Here is a 23016-nt window from a genome sequence, read left to right on the forward strand (position 1 = left end):
GCACTTTATTTACCTCCTTCCAGAACATCTTTTTATTCTCCCTAAAATTTAATGATACTCTCTCACCCCAACTCTCATTTGCCCTTTTTTTCACCTCTTGCACCTTTCTCTTGACCTCCTGTCTCTTTCTTTTATACGTCTCCCACTCAATTTCATTTTTTCCCTGCAAAAATCGTCCAAATGCCTCTCTCTTCTCTTTCACTAATACTCTTACTTCTTCATCCCACCACTCACTACCCTTTCTAATCAACCCACCTCCCACTCTTCTCATGCCACAAGCATCTTTTGCGCAATCCATCACTGATTCCCTAAATACATCCCATTCCTCCCCCACTCCCCTTACTTCCATTGTTCTCACCTTTTTCCATTCTGTACTCAGTCTCTCCTGGTACTTCCTCACACAAGTCTCCTTCCCAAGCTCACTTACTCTCACCACCCTCTTCACCCCAACATTCACTCTTCTTTTCTGGAAACCCATACAAATCTTCACCTTAGCCTCCACAAGATAATGATCAGACATCCCTCCAGTTGCACCTCTCAGCACATTAACATCCAAAAGTCTCTCTTTCGCGCACCTGTCAATTAACACGTAATCCAATAACGCTCTCTGGCCATCTCTCCTACTTACATAAGTATACTTATGTATATCTCGCTTTTTAAACCAGGTATTCCCAATCATCAGTCCTTTTTCCGCACATAAATCTACAAGCTCTTCACCATTTCCATTTACAACACTGAACACCCCTTGTATACCAATTATTCCCTCAACTGCCACATTACTCACCTTTGCATTCAAATCACCCAACACTATAACCCGGTCTCGTGCATCAAAACCACTAACACACTCATTCAGCTGCTCCCAAAACACTTGCCTCTCATGATCTTTCTTCTCATGCCCAGGTGCATATGCACCAATAATCACCCATCTCTCTCCATCAACTTTCAGTTTTACCCATAATAATCGAGAATTTACTTTCTTACATTCTATCACATACTTCCACAACTCCTGTTTCAGGAGTGCTGCTACTCCTTCCCTTGCTCTTGTCCTCTCACTAACCCCTGACTTTACTCCCAAGACATTCCCAAACCAGTGGTTAAATTGATGAGAACTACTATTGACGTTTGTGTAAATAAATTAAACATTTCCTTTTTCCATAGCCAGAGGTTGAACCATTATGTGACATTCATTTTTTCATTTTCATTTCAAGCTAGAAGTTTCAGTTTCTAAATTGTTTCTTACATTTTTCACATGTATATATATATGTATGTGTGTGTGTGTGTGTATGTGTGCGTGTGTGTGTGTATGTGTGTGTATGTGTATATATATATATATATTATCCCTGGGGATAGGGGTGAAAGAATACTTCCCACGCATTCCTCGCGTGTCGTAGAAAGCAACTAGAGGGGACGGGAGCGGGGGGCGAGAAATCCTCCCCTCCTTGTATTTTTTTAACTTTCTAAAATGGGAAACAGAAGAAGGAGTCATGCGGGGAGTGCTCATCCTCCTCGAAGGCTCAGATTGGGGTGCCTAAATGTGTGTGGATGTAACCAAGATGTGAAAAAAGGAGAGATAGGTAGTATGTTTGAGGAAAGGAACCTGGATGTTTTGGCTCTGAGTGAAACGAAGCTCAAGGGTAAAGGGGATATATATATATATATATATATATATATATATATATATATATATATATATATATATATATATATATGATTTCCAGCCCCCCGCTCCCTTCCCTTTTAGTTGCCTTCTACGACACGCAGGGAATACGTGGGAAGTATTCTTTCTCCCCTATCCCCAGGGAAACTATATATATATATATATATATATATATATATATATATATATATATGTATATATATATATATATATATATATATATATATATATATATATATATATATATATATATATATATGTATATATATATATATATATATATATATTTTTTTTTTTTTTTTTAAACTATTCGCCATTTCCCGTGTTAGCGAGGTAGCGTTAAGAACAGAGGACTGGGCCTTTGTGGAACATCCTCACCTGGCCCCCCTCTGTTCCTTCTTTTGGAAAAGATTAAAAAAAAAAAAAAAAACGAGAGGGGAGGATTTCCAGCCCCCCGCTTCCTCCCCTTTTAGTCGCCTTCTACGACACGCAGGGAGTACGTGGGAAGTATTCTTTCTCCCCTATCCCCAGGGATGATATATATATATATATATATATATATATATATATATATATATATATATATATATATATATATATATATATATATATATTTTTTTTTTTTTTTCTTTTTTTTTGCCGCTGTCTCCCGTGTTTGCGAGGTAGCGCAAGGAAACAGACGAAAGAAATGGCCCAACCCACCCCCATACACATGCCTTGATTCAATCCACTGACAGCACGTCAACCCCGGTATACCACATCGCTCCAATTCACTCTATTCTTTGCCCTCCTTTTGTTTATATCTATTTTACTTTGTCGCTGTTCCCGCGTTAGCGAGGTAGCGCAAGAAACAGACGAAAGAATGGCCCAACCCACCCACATACGCATGTATACCCATACACGTCAACACACGCAAATATACATACCTATACATCTCAACATATACATATATATATACACACAGACATATACATATATACACATGTACATATTTCTTACTGTCTGCCTTTATTCATTCCCATCGCCACCCCGCCACACATGAAATAACAACCCCCTCCCCCCATATGTGCACATGGTAGCGCTAGGAAAAGACAACAAAGGACACATTCGTTCACACTCAGTCTCTTAGCTGTCATGTAATAATGCACCGAAACCACAGCTGACTTTCCACATCCAGGCCCCACAGAACTTTCCATGGTTTACCTCAGACGCTTCACATGCCCTGGTTCAATCCATTGACAGCACGTCAACCCCGATATACCATTCGTTCCAATTCACTCTATTCCTTGCACGCCTCTCACCCTCCTGCATGCTCAGGCCCCAGTCACTCAAAATCCTTTTCACTCCATCTTTCCACCTCCAATTTGGCCTCCCACTTCTCCTCGTTCCCTCCACCACTGACACATATATCCTCTTGGTCAATCTTTCCTCACTCATTCTCCATGTGACCAAACTATTTCAAAACACCCTCTTCTGCTCTCTCAACCACACTCTTTTTATTACCACACATCTCTCTTACCCTATTATTACTTACTCGATCAAACCACCTCACACCACATACTGTCATCAAACATCTCATTTCCAGCACATCCACCCTCCTCCGCACAACTCTATCCATAGCCCACACCTCGCAACCATATAACATTGTTGGAACCACTATTCCTTTAAACATACCCATTTTTGCTTTCCGAGGTAATGTTCTCAACTTCCACACGTTCTTTAACGCTCCCAGAACTTTCGCCCCCTCCCCCACCCTATAATTCACTTCCGCTTCCATGGTTCCATCCGCTGCCAAATCCACTCCCAGATATCTAAAACACTTCACTTCCTACACTTTTTCTCCATTCAAACTTACCTCTCAATTGACTTGTCCCTCAACCCAACTGTACCCTTGCCCTTATTCACATTTTCTCAGCTTTCGTCTTTCACACACTTTACCAAACTCAGTCACCAGCTTCTGCAGTTCTCACACGAATCAGCCACCAGCACTGTATCATCATCGAACAACAACTGACTCACTTCCCAAGCTCTCTCATCCACAACAGACTGCATACTTGCCCCTCTTTCCAAAACTCTTGCATTCACCTCCCTAACAACCCCATCCATAAACAAATTAAACAACCATGGAGACATCACACACCACTGCTGTAAACGTACATTCACTGAGAACCAATCACTTTCCTCTCTTCCTACACATACAAATGCTTTACATCCTTGATAAAAACTTTTCACTGCTTCTAACAACTTGCCTCCCACACCATATATTCTTAATACCTTCCACAGAGCATCTCTATCAACTCTATCATATGCCTTCTCCAGATCCATAAATGCTACATACAAATCCATTTGCTTTTCTAATTATTTCTCACATACAGTCTTCAAAGCAAACACCTGATCCACACATCCTCTACCACTTCTGAAACTACACTTGTCTTCCCCATTCAGATGCTCTGTACATGCCTTCACCCTTTCAATCAATACCCTCCCATATAATTTCCCAGGAATACTCAACAAACTTATACCTCTGTAATTTGAGCACTCACTTTTATCCCCTTTGCCTTTGTACAATGGCACTATGTAAGCATTCTGCCAATCTTCAGGCACCTCACCATGAGACATACATACATTAAATAACCTTACCAACCAGTTAACAATTTAGTCACCCCATTTTTTAATAACTTCTACTGCAATACCATCCATGTATATATATATATATATATATATATATATATATATATATATTATATGGGAGGGTGTTGATTGAGAGGGTGAAGGCATGTACAGAGCATCAGATTGGGGAAGAGCAGTGCGGTTTCAGAAGTGGTAGAGGATGTGTGGATCAGGTGTTTGCTTTGAAGAATGTATGTGAGAAATACTTAGAAAAGCAAAGGGATTTGTATGTAGCATTTATGGATCTGGAGAAGGCATATGATAGAGTTGATAGAGATGCTCTGTGGAAGGTATTAAGAATATATGGTGTGGGAGGCAAGTTGTTAGAAGCAGTGAAAAGTTTTTATCGAGGATGTAAGGCATGTGTACGTGTAGGAAGAGAGGAAAGTGATTGGTTCTCAGTGAATGTAGGTTTGCGGCAGGGGTGTGTGATGTCTCCATGGTTGTTTAATTTGTTTATGGATGGGGTTGTTAGGGAGGTAAATGCAAGAGTCCTGGAAAGAGGGGCAAGTATGAAGTCTGTTGGGGATGAGAGAGCTTGGGAAGTGAGTCAGTTGTTGTTCGCTGATGATACAGCGCTGGTGGCTGATTCATGTGAGAAACTGCAGAAGCTGGTGACTGAGTTTGGTAAAGTGTGTGGAAGAAGAAAGTTAAGAGTAAATGTGAATAAGAGCAAGGTTATTAGGTACAGTAGGGTTGAGGGTCAAGTAAATTGGGAGGTGAGTTTGAATGGAGAAAAACTGGAGGAAGTGAAGTGTTTTAGATATCTGGGAGTGGATCTGTCAGCGGATGGAACCATGGAAGCGGAAGTGGATCATAGGGTGGGGGAGGGGGCGAAAATTTTGGGAGCCTTGAAAAATGTGTGGAAGTCGAGAACATTATCTCGGAAAGCAAAAATGGGTATGTTTGAAGGAATAGTGGTTCCAACAATGTTGTATGGTTGCGAGGCGTGGGCTATGGATAGAGTTGTGCACAGGAGGATGGACGTGCTGGAAATGAGATGTTTGAGGAAAATGTGTGGTGTGAGGTGGTTTGATCGAGTAAGTAACGTAAGGGTAAGAGAGATGTGTGGAAATAAAAAGAGCGTGGTTGAGAGAGCAGAAGAGGGTGTTTTGAAATGGTTTGGGCACATGGAGAGAATGAGTGAGGAAAGATTGACCAAGAGGATATATGTGTCGGAGGTGGAGGGAACGAGGAGAAGAGGGAGACCAAATTGGAGGTGGAAAGATGGAGTGAAAAAGATTTTGTGTGATCGGGGCCTGAACATGCAGGAGGGTGAAAGGAGGGCAAGGAATAGAGTGAATTGGAGCGATGTGGTATACAGGGGTTGACGTGCTGTCAGTGGATTGAATCAAGGCATGTGAAGCGTCTGGGGTAAACCATGGAAAGCTGTGTAGGTATGTATGTTTGCGTGTGTGGACGTGTGTATGTACATTTGTATGGGGGGGGGTTGGGCCATTTCTTTTGTCTGTTTCCTTACGCTACCTCGCAAACGCGGGAGACAGCGACAGAGTATAAAAAAAAAAAAAAAAAAAAAATATATATATATATATATATATATATATATATATATATATATATATATATATATGGTTGTTTAATTTGTTTATGGATGGGGTTGTTAGGGAGGTGAATGCAAGAGTTTTGGAAAGCGGGGCAAATATGCAGTCTGTTGGGGATGAGAGAGCTTGGGAAGTGAGTCATTTGTTGTTCGCTGATGATACATCGCTGGTGGCTGATTCATGTGAGAAACTGCAGAAGCTGGTGACTGAGTTTGGTAATGTGTGTGAAAGAAGAAAGTTAAGAGTAAATGTGAATAAGAGCAATGTTATTAGGTACAGTAGGGTTGAGGGTCAAGTCAATTGGGAGTAAGTTTGAATGGAGAAAAACTGGAGGAAGTAAAGTGTTTTAGATATCTAGGAGTGGATCTGGCAGCGGATGGAACCATGGAAGCAGAAGTAAATCATAGGGTGGGGGAGGGGGTGAAAATCCTGGGAGCCTTGAAGAATGTGTGGAAGTCGAGAACATTATCTCGGAAAGCAAAAATGGGTATGTTTGAAGGAATAGTGGTTCCAACAATGTTGTATGGTTGTGAGGCGTGGGCTATGGATAGAGTTGTGCGCAGGAGGCTGGATGTGCTGGAAATGAAATGTTTGAGGACAATATGTGGTGTGAGGTGGTTTGATCGAGTAAGTAATGTAAGGGTAAGAGAGATGTGTGGAAATAAAAAGAGCGTGGTTGAGAGAGCAAAAGACGGTGTTTTGAAATGGTTTGGTCACATGGAGAGAATGAGTGAGGAAAGATTGACCAAGAGGATATATGTGTCGGAGGTGGAGGAAACGAGGAGAAGTGGGAGACCAAATTGGAGGTGGAAAGATGGAGTGAAAAAGATTTTGAGTGATTGGGGCCTGAACATGCAGGAGGGTGAAAGGCGGTCAAGGAATAGAGTGAATTGGATCGATGTGGTATACCGGGGTCGACGTGCTGTCAATGGATTGAATCAGGGCATGTGAAGCGTCTAGGGTAAACCATGGAAAGTTGTGTGGGGCCTGGTTGTGGAAAGGGAGCTGTGGTTTCGGGCATTATTGCATGGCAGCTGGAGACTGAGTGTGAGCGAATGGGGCCTTTGTTGTCTTTTCCTGGCGCTGCCTCGCGCACATGAGGGGGGAGGAGGATGTTTTTCCATGTGTGGTGGGGTGGCGATGGGGGTGAGTAGGGGCAGACAGTGTGAATTGTGTGCATGTGTGTATATGTGTGTGTCTGTGTGTGTATATATGTGTGTATGTTGGGATGTGTCGGTGTGTATGTTTGCGTGTGTGGACGTGTGTGTGTGTGTGCATGTGTGTGGGGGTGGGTTGGGCCATTTCTTTCGTCTGTTTCCTTGCGCTACCTCACAGGCGCAGGAGACAGCGACAAAGAAAAATAAAATGAATATATATATATATATATATATATATATATATATATATATATATATATATATATATATATATATCCCTGGGGATAGGGAAGAAACAATACTTCCCACGCATTCGTCACGTGTCGTAAAAGGCGACTAAAGGGGACAGGAGCGGGGGGCTGGAAACCCTCCCCTCCTTGTATTTTAACTTTTTAAAAGGGAAAACAGAAGAAGAAGGAGTCACGCAGGGAGTGCTCATCCTCCTCGAAGGATCAGATTGGGGTGTCTAAATGTGTGTGGATGTAACCAAGATGAGAAAAAAGGAGAGATAGGGGATAGGGGAGAAAGAATACTTCCCACGTATTCCCTGCGTGTCGTAGAAGGCGACTAAAAGGGGAGGGAGCGGGGGGCTGGAAATCCTCCCCTCTCACTATTTTTTTTTTTTTTTTTTTTTTTTTTTCCAAAAGAGGGAACAGAGAAGGGGCCCAGGTGAGGATATTCCCTCAAGGGCCCAGTCCTCTGTTCTCAACGCTACCTCGCTAATGCGGGAAATGGCGAATAGTATGAAAGAAAAAAAGAAAAAAGGTAGTATGTTTGTGGAAAGGATCCTGGATGTTTTGGCTCTGAGTGAAACAAAGCTCAAGGATAAAGGGGAAGAGTGGTTTGGGAATGTCTTGCAAGTAAAGTCAGGGGTTAGTGAGAGGACAAGAGCAAGGGAAGGAGTAGCAATACTCCTGAAACAGGAGTGGTGGGAGTATGTGATAGAGTGTAAGAAAGCAAACTCTAGATTGATATGGGTAAAACTGAAAGTGGATGGAGAGAGATGGGTGATTATTGGTGCATGTGCACCTGGACATGAGAAGCAAGATCATGAGAGGCAAGTGTTTTGGGAGCAGATGAGTGAGTGTGTTAGTAGTTTTGATGCTCGAGACCGGGTTATAGTGATGGGTGATTTGAATGCAAAGGTGAGTAATGTGGCAGTTGAGGGAATAATTGGTGTACATGGGGTGTTCAGTGTTGTAGATGAAAATGTTGAAGAGCTTGTAGATTTATGTGCTGAAAAAGGACTGGTGATTGGGAATACCTGGTTTAAAAAGAGACATATACGTAAGTATACGTATTTAAGTAGGAGAGATCGCCAGAGAGCGTTATTGGATTACGTGTTAACTGATAGGTGTGCAAAAGAGAGACTTTTGGATGTTAATGTGCTGAGAGGTGCAAATGGAGGGATGTCTGATCATTATCTTGTGGAGGCGAAGGTGAAGATTTGTAGAGGTTTTCAGAAAAGAAGAGAGAATGTTGGGGTGAAGAGGGTGGTGAGAGTAAGTGAGCTTGGGAAGGAGACTTGTGTGAGGAAGTACCAGGAGAGACTGAGTACAGAATGGAAAAAGGTGAGAACAAAGGAGGTAAGGGGAGTGGGGGAGGAATGGGATGTTTTTAGGGAAGCAGTGATGGCTTGTGCAAAAGATGCTTGTGGCATGAGAAGCGTGGGAGGTGGGCAGATTAGAAAGGGTAGTGGGTGGTGGGGTGAAGAAGTAAGATTATCAGTGAAAGAGAAGAGAGAGGCATTTGAACGATTTTTACCGGGAAATAATGCAAATGAGTGGGAGATTTATAAAAGAAAGAGGCAGGAGGTCAAGAGAAAGGTGCAAGAGGTGAAAAAAAGGGCAAATGAGAGTTGGGGTGAGAGTATCATTAAATTTTAGGGAGAATAAAAAGATGTTTTGGAAGGAGGTTAATAAAGTGCTTAAGACAAGGGAACAAATGGGAACTTCAGTGAAGGGGGCTAATGGAGAGGTGATAACTAGTAGTGGTGATGTGAGGAGATGGAGTGAGTATTTTGAAGGTTTGTTGAATGTGTTTGATGATAGAGTGGCAAATATAGGGTGTTTTTGTCAAGGTGGCATGCAGTGTGAGAGGGCTAGGGGGAAGGATTTGGTAAACAGAGAAGTGGTAGTGAAAGCTTTGTGGAAGATGAAAGCTGGCAAGGCATCGGGTTTGGATGGTATTGCAGTGGCATTTATTAAAAAAGGGGGTGACTGTATTGTTGACTGGTTGGTGAGGTTATTTAATGTATGTATGTCTCATGGTGAGGTGCTTGAGGATTGGCAGAATGCTTGCATAGTGCTATTGTACAAAGGCAAAGGGGATAAAAGTGAGTGCTCAAATTACAGAGGTATAAGTTTGTTGAGTTTTCCTGGTAAATTATATGGGAGGGTATTGATTGAGAGGATGAAGGCATGTACAGAGCATCAGATTGGGTAAGAGCAGTGTGGTTTCAGAAGTGGTAGAGGATGTGTGGATCAGGTGTCTGCTCTGAAGAATGTATGTGAGAAATACTTAGAAAAGCAAATGGATTTTTATGTAGCATTCATGGATCTGGAGAAGGCATATGATAGAGTTGATAGAGATGCTTTGTGGAAGGTACTTAGAATATATGGTGTGGGAGGCAAGTTGTTAGAAGCAGTGAAAAGTTGTTATTGAGGATGTAAGGCATATGTATGTGTAGGAAGAGAGGAAAGTGATTGGTTCTCAGTAAATGTAGGTTTGCGGCAGGGGTATGTGATGTCTCCATGGTTGTTTGATTTGTTTATGAATGGGGTTGTTAGGGAGGTAAATGCAAAAGTTTTGGAGAGAGGGGCAAGTATGCAGTCTGTTGTGGATGAGAGAGCTTGGGAAGTGAGTCAGTTGTTGTTCGATGATGATGCAGCGCTGGTGGCTGATTCATGTGAGAAACTGCAGAAGCTGGTGACTGAGTTTGGTAAAGTGTGTGAAAGAAGAAAGCTGAGAGTAAATGTGAATAAGAGCATGGTTATTAGGTACAGTAGGGTTGAGGGACAAGTCAATTGGGAGGAAAGTTTGAATGGAGAAAAACTGGAGGAAGTGAAGTGTTTTAGATATCTGGGAGTGGATTTGGCATCGGATGGAACCATGGAAGCGGAAGTGAATCATAGGGTGGGGAAGGGGGCGAAAATTCTGGGAGCGTTGAAGAATGTGTGGAAGTCGAGAACATTATCTCAGAAAGCATGTTTGAAGGAATAGTGGTTCCAACAATGTTATATGGTTGCAAGGCGTGAGCTATGGATAGAGTTGTGCGGAGGAGGGTGGATGTGCTGGGAGTGAGAAGTTTGAGGACAATATGTGGTGTGAGGTGGTTTGATCGAGTAAGTAATAATAGGGTAAGAGAGATGTGTGGTAATAAAAAGAGTGTGGTTGAGAGAGCAGAAGAGGGTGTTTTGAAATGGTTTGGTCACATGGAGAGAATGAGTGAGGAAAGATTGACCAAGAGGATATATGTGTCAGAGGTGGAGGGAACAAGAAGTGGGAGACCAAATTGGAGGTGGAAAGATGGAGTAAAATAGATTTTGAGTGATCGGGGCCTGAACATGCAGGGTGGTGAAAGGCGTGCAAGGAATAGAGTGAATTGGAACGATGTGGTATATCAGGGTTGACGTGCTGTCAATGGATTGAACCAGGGCATGTGAAGCTTTTAGGGTAAAGCATGGAAAGTTCTGTTGGGCCTGGACGTGGAAAGGGAGCTATGGTTTCGGTGCATTATTACATGACAGCTAGAGACTGAGTGTGAACGAATGTGGCCTTTGTTGTCTTTTCCTAGCGCTACCTCTCGCAAATGAGGGGGAAGGGGGTTGTTATTTCGCGTGTGGCGAGGTGGTGATGGGAATGAATGAAGGCAGACAGTATGAATTATGTACATGTGTATATATGTTTATGTCTGCATGTATATATATATATATATATATATATATATATATATATATATATATATATATATATATATATATATATGTATGTATGTATACGTTGAGATGTATAGGTATGTATATTTGCATGTGTGGACGGGTATGTATATACATGTGTATGTGGGTGGGTTGGGCGGGAGACAGCGACAAAGCAGATGAAAAAAGAAATATATATATATATGTATTAACTTTCTAAAATGGGAAACAGAAGAAGGAGTCACGCGGGGAGTGCTCATCCTCCTCGAAGGCTCAGAGTGGGGTGCCTAAATGTGTGTGGATGTAACCAAGATGTGAAAAAAGGAGAGATAGGTAGTATGTTTGAGGAAAGGAACCTGGATGTTTTGGCTCTGAGTGAAACGAAGCTCAAGGGTAAAGGGGAAGAGTGGTTTGGGAATGTCTGGGGAGTAAAGTCAGGGGTTAGTGAGAGGACAAGAGCAAGGGAAGGAGTAGCAATACTCCTGAAACAGGAGTTGTGGGAGTATGTGATAGAGTGTAAGAAAGTAAATTCTCGATTAATATGGGTAAAACTGAAAGTTGATGGAGAGAGGTGGGTGATTATTGGTGCATATGCACCTGGGCATGAGAAGAAAGATCAAGAGAGGCAAGTGTTTTGGGAGCAGCTGAATGAGTGTGTTAGTGGTTTTGATGCACGAGACCGGGTCATAGTGATGGGTGATTTGAATGCAAAGGTGAGTAATGTGGCAGTTGAGGGAATAATTGGTATACATGGGGTGTTCAGTGTTGTAAATGGAAATGGTGAAGAGCTTGTAGATTTATGTGCTGAAAAAGGACTGATGATTGGGAATACCTGGTTTAAAAAGCGAGATATACATAAGTATCCGTATGTAAGTAGGAGAGATGGCCAGAGAACGTTATTGGATTACGTGTTAATTGACAGGCGTGCGAAAGAGAGACTTTTGGATGTTAATGTGCTGAGAGGTGCAACTGGAGGGATGTCTGATCATTATCTTGTGGAGGCTAAGGTGAAGATTTGTATGGGTTTTCAGAAAAGAAGAGTGAATGTTGGGGTGAAGAGGGTGGTGAGAGTAAGTGAGCTTGAGAAGGAGACCTATGTGAGGAAGTACCAGGAGAGACTGAGTACAGAATGGAAAAAGGTGAGAACAATGGAAGTAAGGGGAGTGGGGGAGGAATGGGATGTATTTAGGGAATCAGTGATGGATTGCGCAAAAGATGCTTGTGGCATGAGAAGAGTGGGAGGTGGGTTGATTAGAAAGGGTAGTGAGTGGTGGGATGAAGAAGTAAGAGTATTAGTGAAAGAGAAGAGAGAGGCATTTGGACGATTTTTGCAGGGAAAAAATGCAATTGAGTGGGAGATGTATAAAAGAAAGAGACAGGAGGTCAAGAGAAAGGTGCAAGAGGTGAAAAAAAGGGCAAATGAGAGTTGGGGTGAGAGAGTATCATTAAATTTTAGGGAGAATAAAAAGATGTTCTGGAAGGAGGTAAATAAAGTGCGTAAGACAAGGGAGCAAATGGGAACTTCAGTGAAGGGCGCAAATGGGGAGGTGATAACAAGTAGTGGTGATGTGAGAAGGAGATGGAGTGAGTATTTTGAAGGTTTGTTGAATGTGTTTGATGATAGAGTGGCAGATATAGGGTGTTTTGGTCGAGGTGGTGTGCGAAGTGAGAGGGTTAGGGAAAATGATTTGGTAAACAGAGAAGAGGTAGTGAAAGCTTTGCGGAAGATGAAAGCCGGCAAGGCAGCAGGTTTGGATGGTATTGCGGTGGAATTTATTAAAAAAGGGGGTGACTGTATTGTTGACTGGTTGGTAAGGTTATTTAATGTATGTATGACTCATGGTGAGGTGCCTGAGGATTGGCGGAATGCGTGCATAGTGCCATTGTACAAAGGCAAAGGGGATAAGAGTGAGTGCTCAAATTACAGAGGTATAAGTTTGTTGAGTATTCCTGGTAAATTATATGGGAGGGTATTGATTGAGAGGGTGAAGGCATGTACAGAGCATCAGATTGGGGAAGAGCAGTGTGGTTTCAGAAGTGGTAGAGGATGTGTGGATCAGGTGTTTGCTTTGAAGAATGTATGTGAGAAATACTTAGAAAAGCAAATGGATTTGTATGTAGCATTTATGGATCTGGAGAAGGCATATGATAGAGTTGATAGAGATGCTCTGTGGAAGGTATTAAGAATATATGGTGTGGGAGGAAAGTTGTTAGAAGCAGTGAAAAGTTTTTTATCGAGGATGTAAGGCATGTGTACGTGTAGGAAGAGAGGAAAGTGATTGGTTCTCAGTGAATGTAGGTTTGCGGCAGGGGTGTGTGATGTCTCCATGGTTGTTTAATTTGTTTATGGATGGGGTTGTTAGGGAGGTAAATGCAAGAGTTTTGGAAAGAGGGGCAAGTATGAAGTCTGTTGGGGATGAGAGAGCTTGGGAAGTGAGTCAGTTGTTGTTCGCTGATGATACAGCGCTGGTGGCTGATTCATGTGAGAAACTGCAGAAGCTGGTGACTGAGTTTGGAAAAGTGTGTGGAAGAAGAAAGTTAAGAGTAAATGTGAATAAGAGCAAGGTTGTTAGGTACAGTGGGGTTGAGGGTCAAGTCAATTGATAGGTGAGTTTGAATGGAGAAAAACTGGAGGAAGTGAAGTGTTTTAGATATCTGGGAGTGGATCTGGCAGCGGATGGAACCATGGAAGCGGAAGTGGATCATAGGGTGGGGGAGGGGGCGAAAATCCTGGGGGCCTTGAAGAATGTGTGGAAGTCGAGAACATTATCTCGGAAAGCAAAAATGGGTATGTTTGAAGGAATAGTGGTTCCAACAATGTTGTATGGTTGCGAGGCGTGGGCTATGGATAGAGTTGTGCGCAGGAGGATGGATGTGCTGGAAATGAGATGTTTGAGGACAATGTGTGGTGTGAGGTGGTTTGATTGAGTGAGTAACGTAAGGGTAAGAGAGATGTGTGGAAATAAAAAGAGCGTGGTTGAGAGAGCAGAAGAGGGTGTTTTGAAGTGGTTTGGGCACATGGAGAGGATGAGTGAGGAAAGATTGACCAAGAGGATATATGTGTCGGAGGTGGAGGGAACAAGGAGAAGAGGGAGACCAAATTGGAGGTGGAAAGATGGAGTGAAAAAGATTTTGTGTGATCGGGGCCTGAACATGCAGGAGGGTGAAAGGAGGGCAAGGAATAGAGTGAATTGGAGCGATGTGGTATACCGGGGTTGACGTGCTGTCAGTGGATTGAATCAAGGCATGTGAAGCGTCTGGGGTAAACCATGGAAAGCTGTGTAGGTATGTATATTTGCGTGTGTGGACGTATGTATATACATGTGTATGGGGGGGGTTGGGCCATTTCTTTCGTCTGTTTCCTTGCGCTACCTCGCAAACGCGGGAGACAGCGACAAAGTATAATAAAAATAAATAAATATATATATATATATATATATATATATATTACGAACCTGGTATGTTTACCTGTATTATGTAGATTGTAGCAACAGAAATTATCACCACCTAACTTGTACACACATATAAGGATACCATACTAGCCCCTGAGTACTATCATTACAGAAGAAATCTTCCTAAGTTTACTTACTATACTTTGTCTGTTCACCTTAAACCACTCAGAATGCTTGTTTAAGGGAAGACAAATTATTGGGTATAGTTGAATTACTTCCATAGCCAGAGGTTGAACCATCATGTGACATTCATTTTTTCATTTCATTTCAAGCTAGAAGTTTCAGTTTTCTAAATTGTTTCTTACATTTTTCATTTGTATATATATGTATGTGTGTGTGTGTGTATATGTGCGTATGTATGTGTATGTGTGTGTATGTGTATATATATATATATATATATATATATATATATATATATATATATATATATATATATATATATATATATATTATCCCTGGGGATAGGGGTGAAAGAATACTTCCCACGCATTCCTCGCATGTCGTAGAAAGCGACTAGAGGGAACGGGAGCGGGGGGCCAGAAATCCTCCCCTCCTTGTATTTTTTTAACTTTCTAGAATGGGAAACAGAAGAAGGAGTCACGCGGGGAGTGCTCATCCTCCTCAAAGGCTCAGATTGGGGTGCCTGAATGTGTGTGGATGTAACCAATATGTGAAAAAAAGGAGAGATAGGTAGTATGTTTGGGGAAAGGAACCTTGATGTTTTGGCTCTGAGTGAAACAAAGCTCAAGGGTAAAGGGGAAGAGTGGTTTGGGAATGTCTTGGGAGTAAAGTCAGGGGTTAGTGAGAGGACAAGAGCAAGGGAAGGAGTAGCAGTACTCCTGAAACAGGAGTTGTGGGAGTATGTGATAGAATGTAAGAAAGTAAATTCTTGATTAATATCGGTAAAACTGAAAGTTGATGGAGAGAGATGGGTGATTATTGGTGCATATGCACCTGGGCATGAGAAGAAAGATCATGAGAGGCAAGTGTTTTGGGAGCAGCTGAATGAGTGTGTTAGTGGTTTTGATGCACGAGACCGGGTTATAGTGATGGGTGATTTGAATGCAAAGGTGAGTAATGTGGCAGTTGAGGGAATAATTGGTATACATGGGGTGTTCAGTGTTGTAAATGGAAATGGTGAAGAGCTTGTAGATTTATGTGCTGAAAAAGGACTGATGATTGGGAATACCTGGTTTAAAAAGCGAGATATACATAAGTATACTTATGTAAGTAGGAGAGATGGCCAGAGAGCGTTATTGGATTACGTGTTAATTGACAGGTGCGCGAAAGAGAGACTTTTGGATGTTAATGTGCTGAGAGGTGCAACTGGAGGGATGTCTGATCATTATCTTGTGGAGGCTAAGGTGAAGATTTGTATGGGTTTTCAGAAAAGAAGAGTGAATGTTGGGGTGAAGAGGGTGGTGAGAGTAAGTGAGCTTGGGAAGGAGACTTGTGTGAGGAAGTACCAGGAGAGACTGAGTACAGAATGGAAAAAGGTGAGAACAATGGAAGTAAGGGGAGTGGGGGAGGAATGGGATGTATTTAGGGAATCAGTGATGGATTGCGCAAAAGATGCTTGTGGCATGAGAAGAGTGGGAGGTGGGTTGATTAGAAAGGGTAGTGAGTGGTGGGATGAAGAAGTAAGAGTATTAGTGAAAGAGAAGAGAGAGGCATTTGGACAATTTTTGCAGGGAAAAAATGCAATTGAGTGGGAGATGTATAAAAGAAAGAGACAGGAGGTCAAGAGAAAGGTGCAAGAGGTGAAAAAAAGGGCAAATGAGAGTTGGGGTGAGAGAGTATCATTAAATTTTAGGGAGAATAAAAAGATGTTCTGGAAGGAGGTAAATAAAGTGCGTAAGACAAGGGAGCAAATGAGAACTTCAGTGAAGTGTGCAAATGGGGAGGTGATAACAAGTAGTGGTGATGTGAGAAGGAGATGGAGTGAGTATTTTGAAGGTTTGTTGAATGTGTTTGATGATAGAGTGGCAGATATAGGGTGTTTTGGTCGAGGTGGTGTGCAAAGTGAGAGGGTTAGGGAAAATGATTTGGTAAACAGAGAAGAGGTAGTAAAAGCTTTGCGAAAGATGAAAGCCGGCAAGGCAGCAGGTTTGGATGGTATTGCAGTGGAATTTATTAAAAAAGGGGGTGACTGTATTGTTGTCTGGTTGGTAAGGTTATTTAATGTATGTATGACTCATGGTGAGGTGCCTGAGGATTGGCGGAATGCGTGCATAGTGCCATTGTACAAAGGCAAAGGGGATAAGGGTGAGTGCTCAGATTACTGAGGTATAAGTTTGTTGAGTATTCCTGGTAAATTATTTTTTTTTTTTTTTTTTTTTTTTTTTTTTTATACTTTGTCGCTGTCTCCCGCGTTTGCGAGGTAGCGCAAGGAAACAGACGAAAGAAATGGCCCAACCCCCCCCCATACACATGTACATACACACGTCCACACACGCAAATATACATACCTACACAGCTTTCCATGGTTTACCCCAGACGCTTCACATGCCTTGATTCACTCCACTGACAGCACGCCAACCCCGGTATACCACATCGCTCCAATTCACTCTATTCCTTGCCCTCCTTTCACCCTCCTGCATGTTCAGGCCCCGATCACACAAAATCTTTTTCACTCCATCTTTCCACCTCCAATTTGGTCTCCCTCTTCTCGTCGTTCCCTCCAACTCCGACACATATATTCTCTTGGTCAATCTTTCCTCACTCATTCTCTCCATGTGCCCGAACCATTTCAAAACACCCTCTTCTGCTCTCTCAACCACGCTCTTTTTATTTCCACACATCTCTCTTACCCTTACGTTACTTACTCGATCAAACCACCTCACACCACATATTGTCCTGAAACATCTCATTTCCAGCACATCCACCCTCTTGCGCACATCTCTATCCATAGCCCACGCCTCGCAACCATACAACAATGTTGGAACCACTATTCCTTCAAACAAACCCATTTTTGCTTTCCGAGATAATGTTCTCGACTTCCACACATTCTTCAAGGCTCCCAGAATTTTCGCCCCCTCCCCCACCCTATGATCCACTTCCGCTTCCATGGTTCCATCCGCTGCCAGATCCACTCCCAGATATCTAAAACACTTCACTTCCTCCAGTTTTTCTCCATTCAGACTCACCTCCCAATTGACTTGACCCTCAACCCTACTGTACCTAATAACCTTGCTCTTATTCACATTTACTCTTAACTTTCTTCTTTCACACACTTTACCAAACTCAGTCACCAGCTTCTGCAGTTTCTCACATGAATCAGCCACCAGCGCTGTATCATCAGCGAACAACAACTGACTCACTTCCCAAGCTCTCTCATCCCCAACAGACTTCATACTTGCCCCTCTTTCCAAAACTCTTGCATTCACCTCCCTAACAACCCCATCCATAAACAAATTAAACAACTATGGAGACATCACACACCCCTGCCGCAAACCTACATTCACTGAGAACCAATCACTTTCCTCTCTTCCTACACGTACACATGCCTTACATCCTCGATAAAAACTTTTCACTGCTTCTAACAACTTGCCTCCCACACCATATATTCTTAATACCTTCCACAGAGCATCTCTATCAACTCTATCATATGCCTTCTCCAGATCCATAAATGCTACATAGAAATCCATTTGCTTTTCTAAGTATTTCTCACATACATTCTTCAAAGCAAACACCTGATCCACACATCCTCTGCCACTTCTGAAACCACACTGCTCTTCCCCAGTCTGATGCTCTGTACATGCCTTCACCCTCTCAATCAATATCCTCCCATATAATTTACCAGGAATACTCAACAAACTTATACCTCTGTAATTTGAGCACTCACTCTTATCCCCTTTGCCTTTGTACAATGGCACTATGCACGCATTCCGCCAATCCTCAGGCACCTCACCATGAGTCATACATACATTAAATAACCTTACCAACCAGTCAACAATACAGTCACCCCCTTTTTTAATAAATTCCACTGCAATACCATCCAAACCTGCTGCCTTGCCGGCTTTCATCTTCCGCAAAGCTTTTACTACCTCTTCTCTGTTTACCAAATCATTTTCCCTAACCCTCTCACTTTGCACACCACCTCGACCAAAACACCCTATATCTGCCACTCTGTCATCAGACACATTCAACAAACCTTCAAAATACTCATTCCATCTCCTTCTCACATCACCACTACTTGTTATCACCTCCCCATTTACGCCCTTCACTGAAGTTCCCATTTGTTCCCTTGTCTTACGCACCCTATTTACCTCCTTCCAGAACATCTTTTTATTCTCCCTAAAATTTACTGATAGTCTCTCACCCCAACTCTCATTTGCCCTTTTTTTCACCTCTTGCACCTTTCTCTTGACCTCCTGTCTCTTTCTTTTATACTTCTCCCACTCAATTGCATTTTTTCCCTGCAAAAATCGTCCAAATGCCTCTCTCTTCTCTTTCACTAATACTCTTACTTCTTCATCCCACCACTCACTACCCTTTCTAAACAGCCCACCTCCCACTCTTCTCATGCCACAAGCATCTTTTGCGCAATCCATCACTGATTCCCTAAATACATCCCATTCCTCCCCCACTTGTGTGAGGAAGTACCAGGAGAGACTGAGTACAGAATGGAAAAAGGTGAGAATATATATATATATATATATATATATATATATATATATATATATATATATATATATATATATATGCATGCATATGCAAGATGAGAAAAAAAGAGAGATAGGTATTATGTTTGAGGAAAGGAACCTGGATGTTTTGGCTGTGAGTGAAATGAAGCTCAAGGGTAAAAGGGAAAAGTGGTTTGGGAATGTCTTGGGAGTAAAGTCAGGGGTTAGTGAGGTTAGTCAATACAATGATCATAGTTTTTAACGTGATTAAACAAGGCATTTGATTCTTGTCCCGTTCTTATACTGTATTTATGTTGCTCAAGTCTAACAGAAAGATCCTTACCGGTCTGACCAACATAAAATTTATCACAATTTCCACCAAGCACTTTATAGATGCATCCAAGAGAATTTTCTGGTGAATTCCTGATTAAGATATTCTTTATAGTATTATTGTTGCTACAGGCAACATTTACATTAAAGGATTTAAGCAACATGGGAAGTAAAGTGAAATTATTATTAAAAGTGAGAGCTAAAAGATTCTTGGTGTTAATGGGAGGTTTGAGCTCAACTCTATAAAATGATTTCTTTGCTAACTTAAGGGATTTATCAATGAAAGATCTAGGGTACTTTAACTTAGATCCAATAGAATATATATTCTCAAACTCATCATCAGTAAACTCTGGACTGCAAATACGTAATGCCCTAAGGAACACAGATTGAAATGATGATAATTTAACTATGTCATTTTGAGATGAGTAATAATGGATATATGAGCATACATGTATGATGCATCGAAACCACAGCTCCCTTTCCACATCCAGATCCCACAAAAATTTCCATGGTTTACCCCAGAAGCTTTACATGCCCCGGTTCAATCCAGTGACAGCACGTCGAATATATTTTTATCAAAAGAGTATTAAACACTAGACATTACCTTTCACTGTTGAATTTTATTTTTTGGTTATTCTTAGGAAGAGACACGTTTCCTGGAGACTGAGGTGAGGCGTTTGGAAGACATGTTGGCTGCCTCACGAGCTGAGCGTGACACAGTCTCTATACGGTACAATGCCCTGTCCGACCATGTAAGTACAGTCTTTTCCATAGAACTAGTAATGACTTTTTAAAGGTAAGATATTACTTCTAATTACTGTACAGGCTACACCTGTACATAGAGCCACATTCTGGGATAGCAACATCTGAAAATTTGTTAACAGATTCATAAAGTGAGTCTGAGTTTTCACAGTAGTAACAGATTTGAAGAATATTCATATTTTTTCAACATTTTTTTCAATTAGAAATGAAATATTTGAATATATTATGATTTCTTTTAGTTATTATGCCTTGTATAATATATTCCAGCCACTAATGATCACATTATGAGGAACACCAAGTTTTCATATTCTTTATGTGCTATATAAGTGAGTCTACCAACCTTGAAAACATCAAAGGTATTTCTAATGACCAAATACATTAACAAACATAAATATCACATAATGTAATGGATAGATTTGGGAAGACTCGATAAATGATTCACTCCACTCATATCCCATTCCACTATCACCTGCTTAAGTCCCTCCTTATCAGCATTCTCAGTAAGAATCATTAAATACCATCTGATGTACCAGTGAAATGGCAACAGAAAATCTGATTTACATCATTGATAGAGTGTGGTGTACCCTATTCCCAGAATATTATCCCTGGGGATGGGGGAGAAAGAATACTGCCCACATATTTCTTGTGTCGTAAAAGGCAACTAAGAGAGATGGAAATGATGGGCTGGAAATTTTTCCCTGGTGTATTACTTTCCAAATGAGGATCTTTGTTCCTTTAAGGCTCAGCTATCTATGGATGCTACCTTGCTGACATAAGAAATAGCAAACAAGTATGAAAAGAAGTGTCATTTTGATGATAAGCTGTTTTGGGTATACAGTGGTCTAGACAAGTGAATTAGATTGGGTAAATTTTTGGTCTGAAACAAAACCCCCTTTTAACATTGATTTCAATTACTCATATATCTACATTTCTTTAGAATGACACATTGCCAGGAATGTAAACATATTGTTCGGTGAAGCACCCCATGTACTGCATTCATCCACTCATTTCAAAACAGTATTTCATTTGAGTTTGAAAATATATAAGATTCGTCGCCTTTTTATTTTCATACAGGCATCAGGCTAGATATTAATGAAAATTGTCTTTAAGTCATTTGTCATTTTGGTATTTATTATATCAGATGCTTGATTACCTTGTTAGGGGAAGTTACTGCTGTATTTTGTATTTTCATTATTCAAATAGACAACAGGGGGTAAGAGTGGTGGAGAGATTAGAGTTAGTTTTGCAAGGATATCCATGAATTTTTAACCTTTTAAACTTTCAGGTTGCGGACGAGTGGCAAGAGTACCAAAAGAGACTGGAGTATTTCCATGAGGTCCACCGCAAGCAGACAACTCTCATAGATAGGCTGGCAAACAAGGTATTTTGCTGGGGCTCATGAATAGCCTTTACACTTTAGTAAATATCAATGGTTTACACATATTTATTATGCATGATGAAATTTTTTGAGTATGGAATTGTTCTAGTGTTTCAAAGCAGTAAAAGAGGATATTTTGCTTGTCTTGTACATCTGTATGGCTTCTTTGAATAATATATATTTATATTGTTTGTCAGTAACATAAAAGTTCACAAAGCTTTGAATAGGAAGAAGTGGAAAGTGTGCAGAAAATGTTTGAGGATCACTCATTCCATCTTCTGTGTGCAGTACTGATCTGAAAACTTAGTGTTTCAAGCAAAAGACAGGTAAAGATGAGAATGATAGAGGTGGAGAATATGTGTAGTATTCTGTGAATTACAGTATGTATTATGAATATGGATCTGGAGAAGGCATATGATAGAGTTGATAGAGGTGCTCTGTGGAAGGTTTTAAGAATATATGGTGTGGGAGGCAAGTTGTTAGAAGCAGTGAAAAGTTTTTATCGAGGATGTAAGGCATGTGTACGTGTAGGAAGAGAGGAAAGTGATTGGTTCTCAGTGAATGTAGGTTTACGGCAGGGGTGTGTGATATCTCCATGGTTGTTTAATTTGTTTATGGATGGGGTTGTTAGGGAGGTGAATGCAAGAGTTTTGGAAAGAGGGGCAAGTATGCGGTCTGTTGTGGATGAGAGAGCTTGGGAAGTGAGTCAGTTGTTGTTCGCTGATGATACAGCGCTGGTGGCTGATTCATATAAGAAACTGCAGAAGCTGGTGACTGAGTTTGGTGTAAAGTGTGTGAAAGAAGAAAATTAAGAGTAAATGTGAATAAGAGCAAGGTTATTAGGTACAGTAGGGTTGAGGGTCAAGTCAGTTGGGAGGTAAGTTTGAATGGAGAAAAACTGGAGGAAGTAAAGTGTTTTAGATATCTGGGAGTGGATCTGGCAGCGGATGGAACCATGGAAGCGGAAGTGAATCATAGGGTGGGGGAGGGGACGAAAATTCTGGGAGCCTTGAAGAATGTTTGGAAGTCGAGAACATTATCTCGGAAAGCAAAAATGGGTTTGTTTGAAGGAATAGTGGTTCCAACATTGTTGTATGGTTGCGAGGCGTGGGCTATGGATAGAGATGTGCGCAAGAGGGTGGATGTGCTGGAAATGAGATGTTTGAGGACAATATGTGGTGTGAGGTGGTTTGATCGAGTAAGTAATGTAAGGGTAAGAGAGATGTGTGGAAATAAAAAGAGTGTGGTTGAGAGAGCAGAAGAGGGTGTTTTGAAATGGTTTGGTCACATGGAGAGAATGAGTGAGGAAAGATTGACCAAGAGGTTATATGTGTCAGAGGTGGAGGGAACGAGGAGAAGTGGGAGACCAAATTGGAGGTGGAAAGATGGAGTGAAAAAGATTTTGAGTGATCGGGGCCTGAACATGCAGGAGGGTGAAAGGCGTACAAGGAATAGAGTGAATTGGAACGTTGTGGTATACTGGGGTCGACGTGCTGTCAGTGGATT

At 41.5% G+C, this 23016-nt stretch overlaps 1 protein-coding gene across 1 annotated transcript in view; it reads left to right on the forward strand.

Moving 5' to 3' along the window:
* The window catches only part of LOC139767160 (uncharacterized), a 1522454-nt gene that overhangs the window by 183843 nt on the left and 1315595 nt on the right, over positions 1-23016 (forward strand). The window contains 2 exon segments of the mRNA XM_071696189.1: positions 20012-20122; positions 21418-21513. Of these exon segments, the coding sequence (XP_071552290.1) occupies positions 20012-20122; positions 21418-21513 (207 nt within the window).

The sequence above is a fragment of the Panulirus ornatus genome, chromosome 59, assembly GCF_036320965.1.
Source record: "Panulirus ornatus isolate Po-2019 chromosome 59, ASM3632096v1, whole genome shotgun sequence".
Lineage (NCBI taxonomy): Eukaryota > Metazoa > Arthropoda > Malacostraca > Decapoda > Palinuridae > Panulirus > Panulirus ornatus.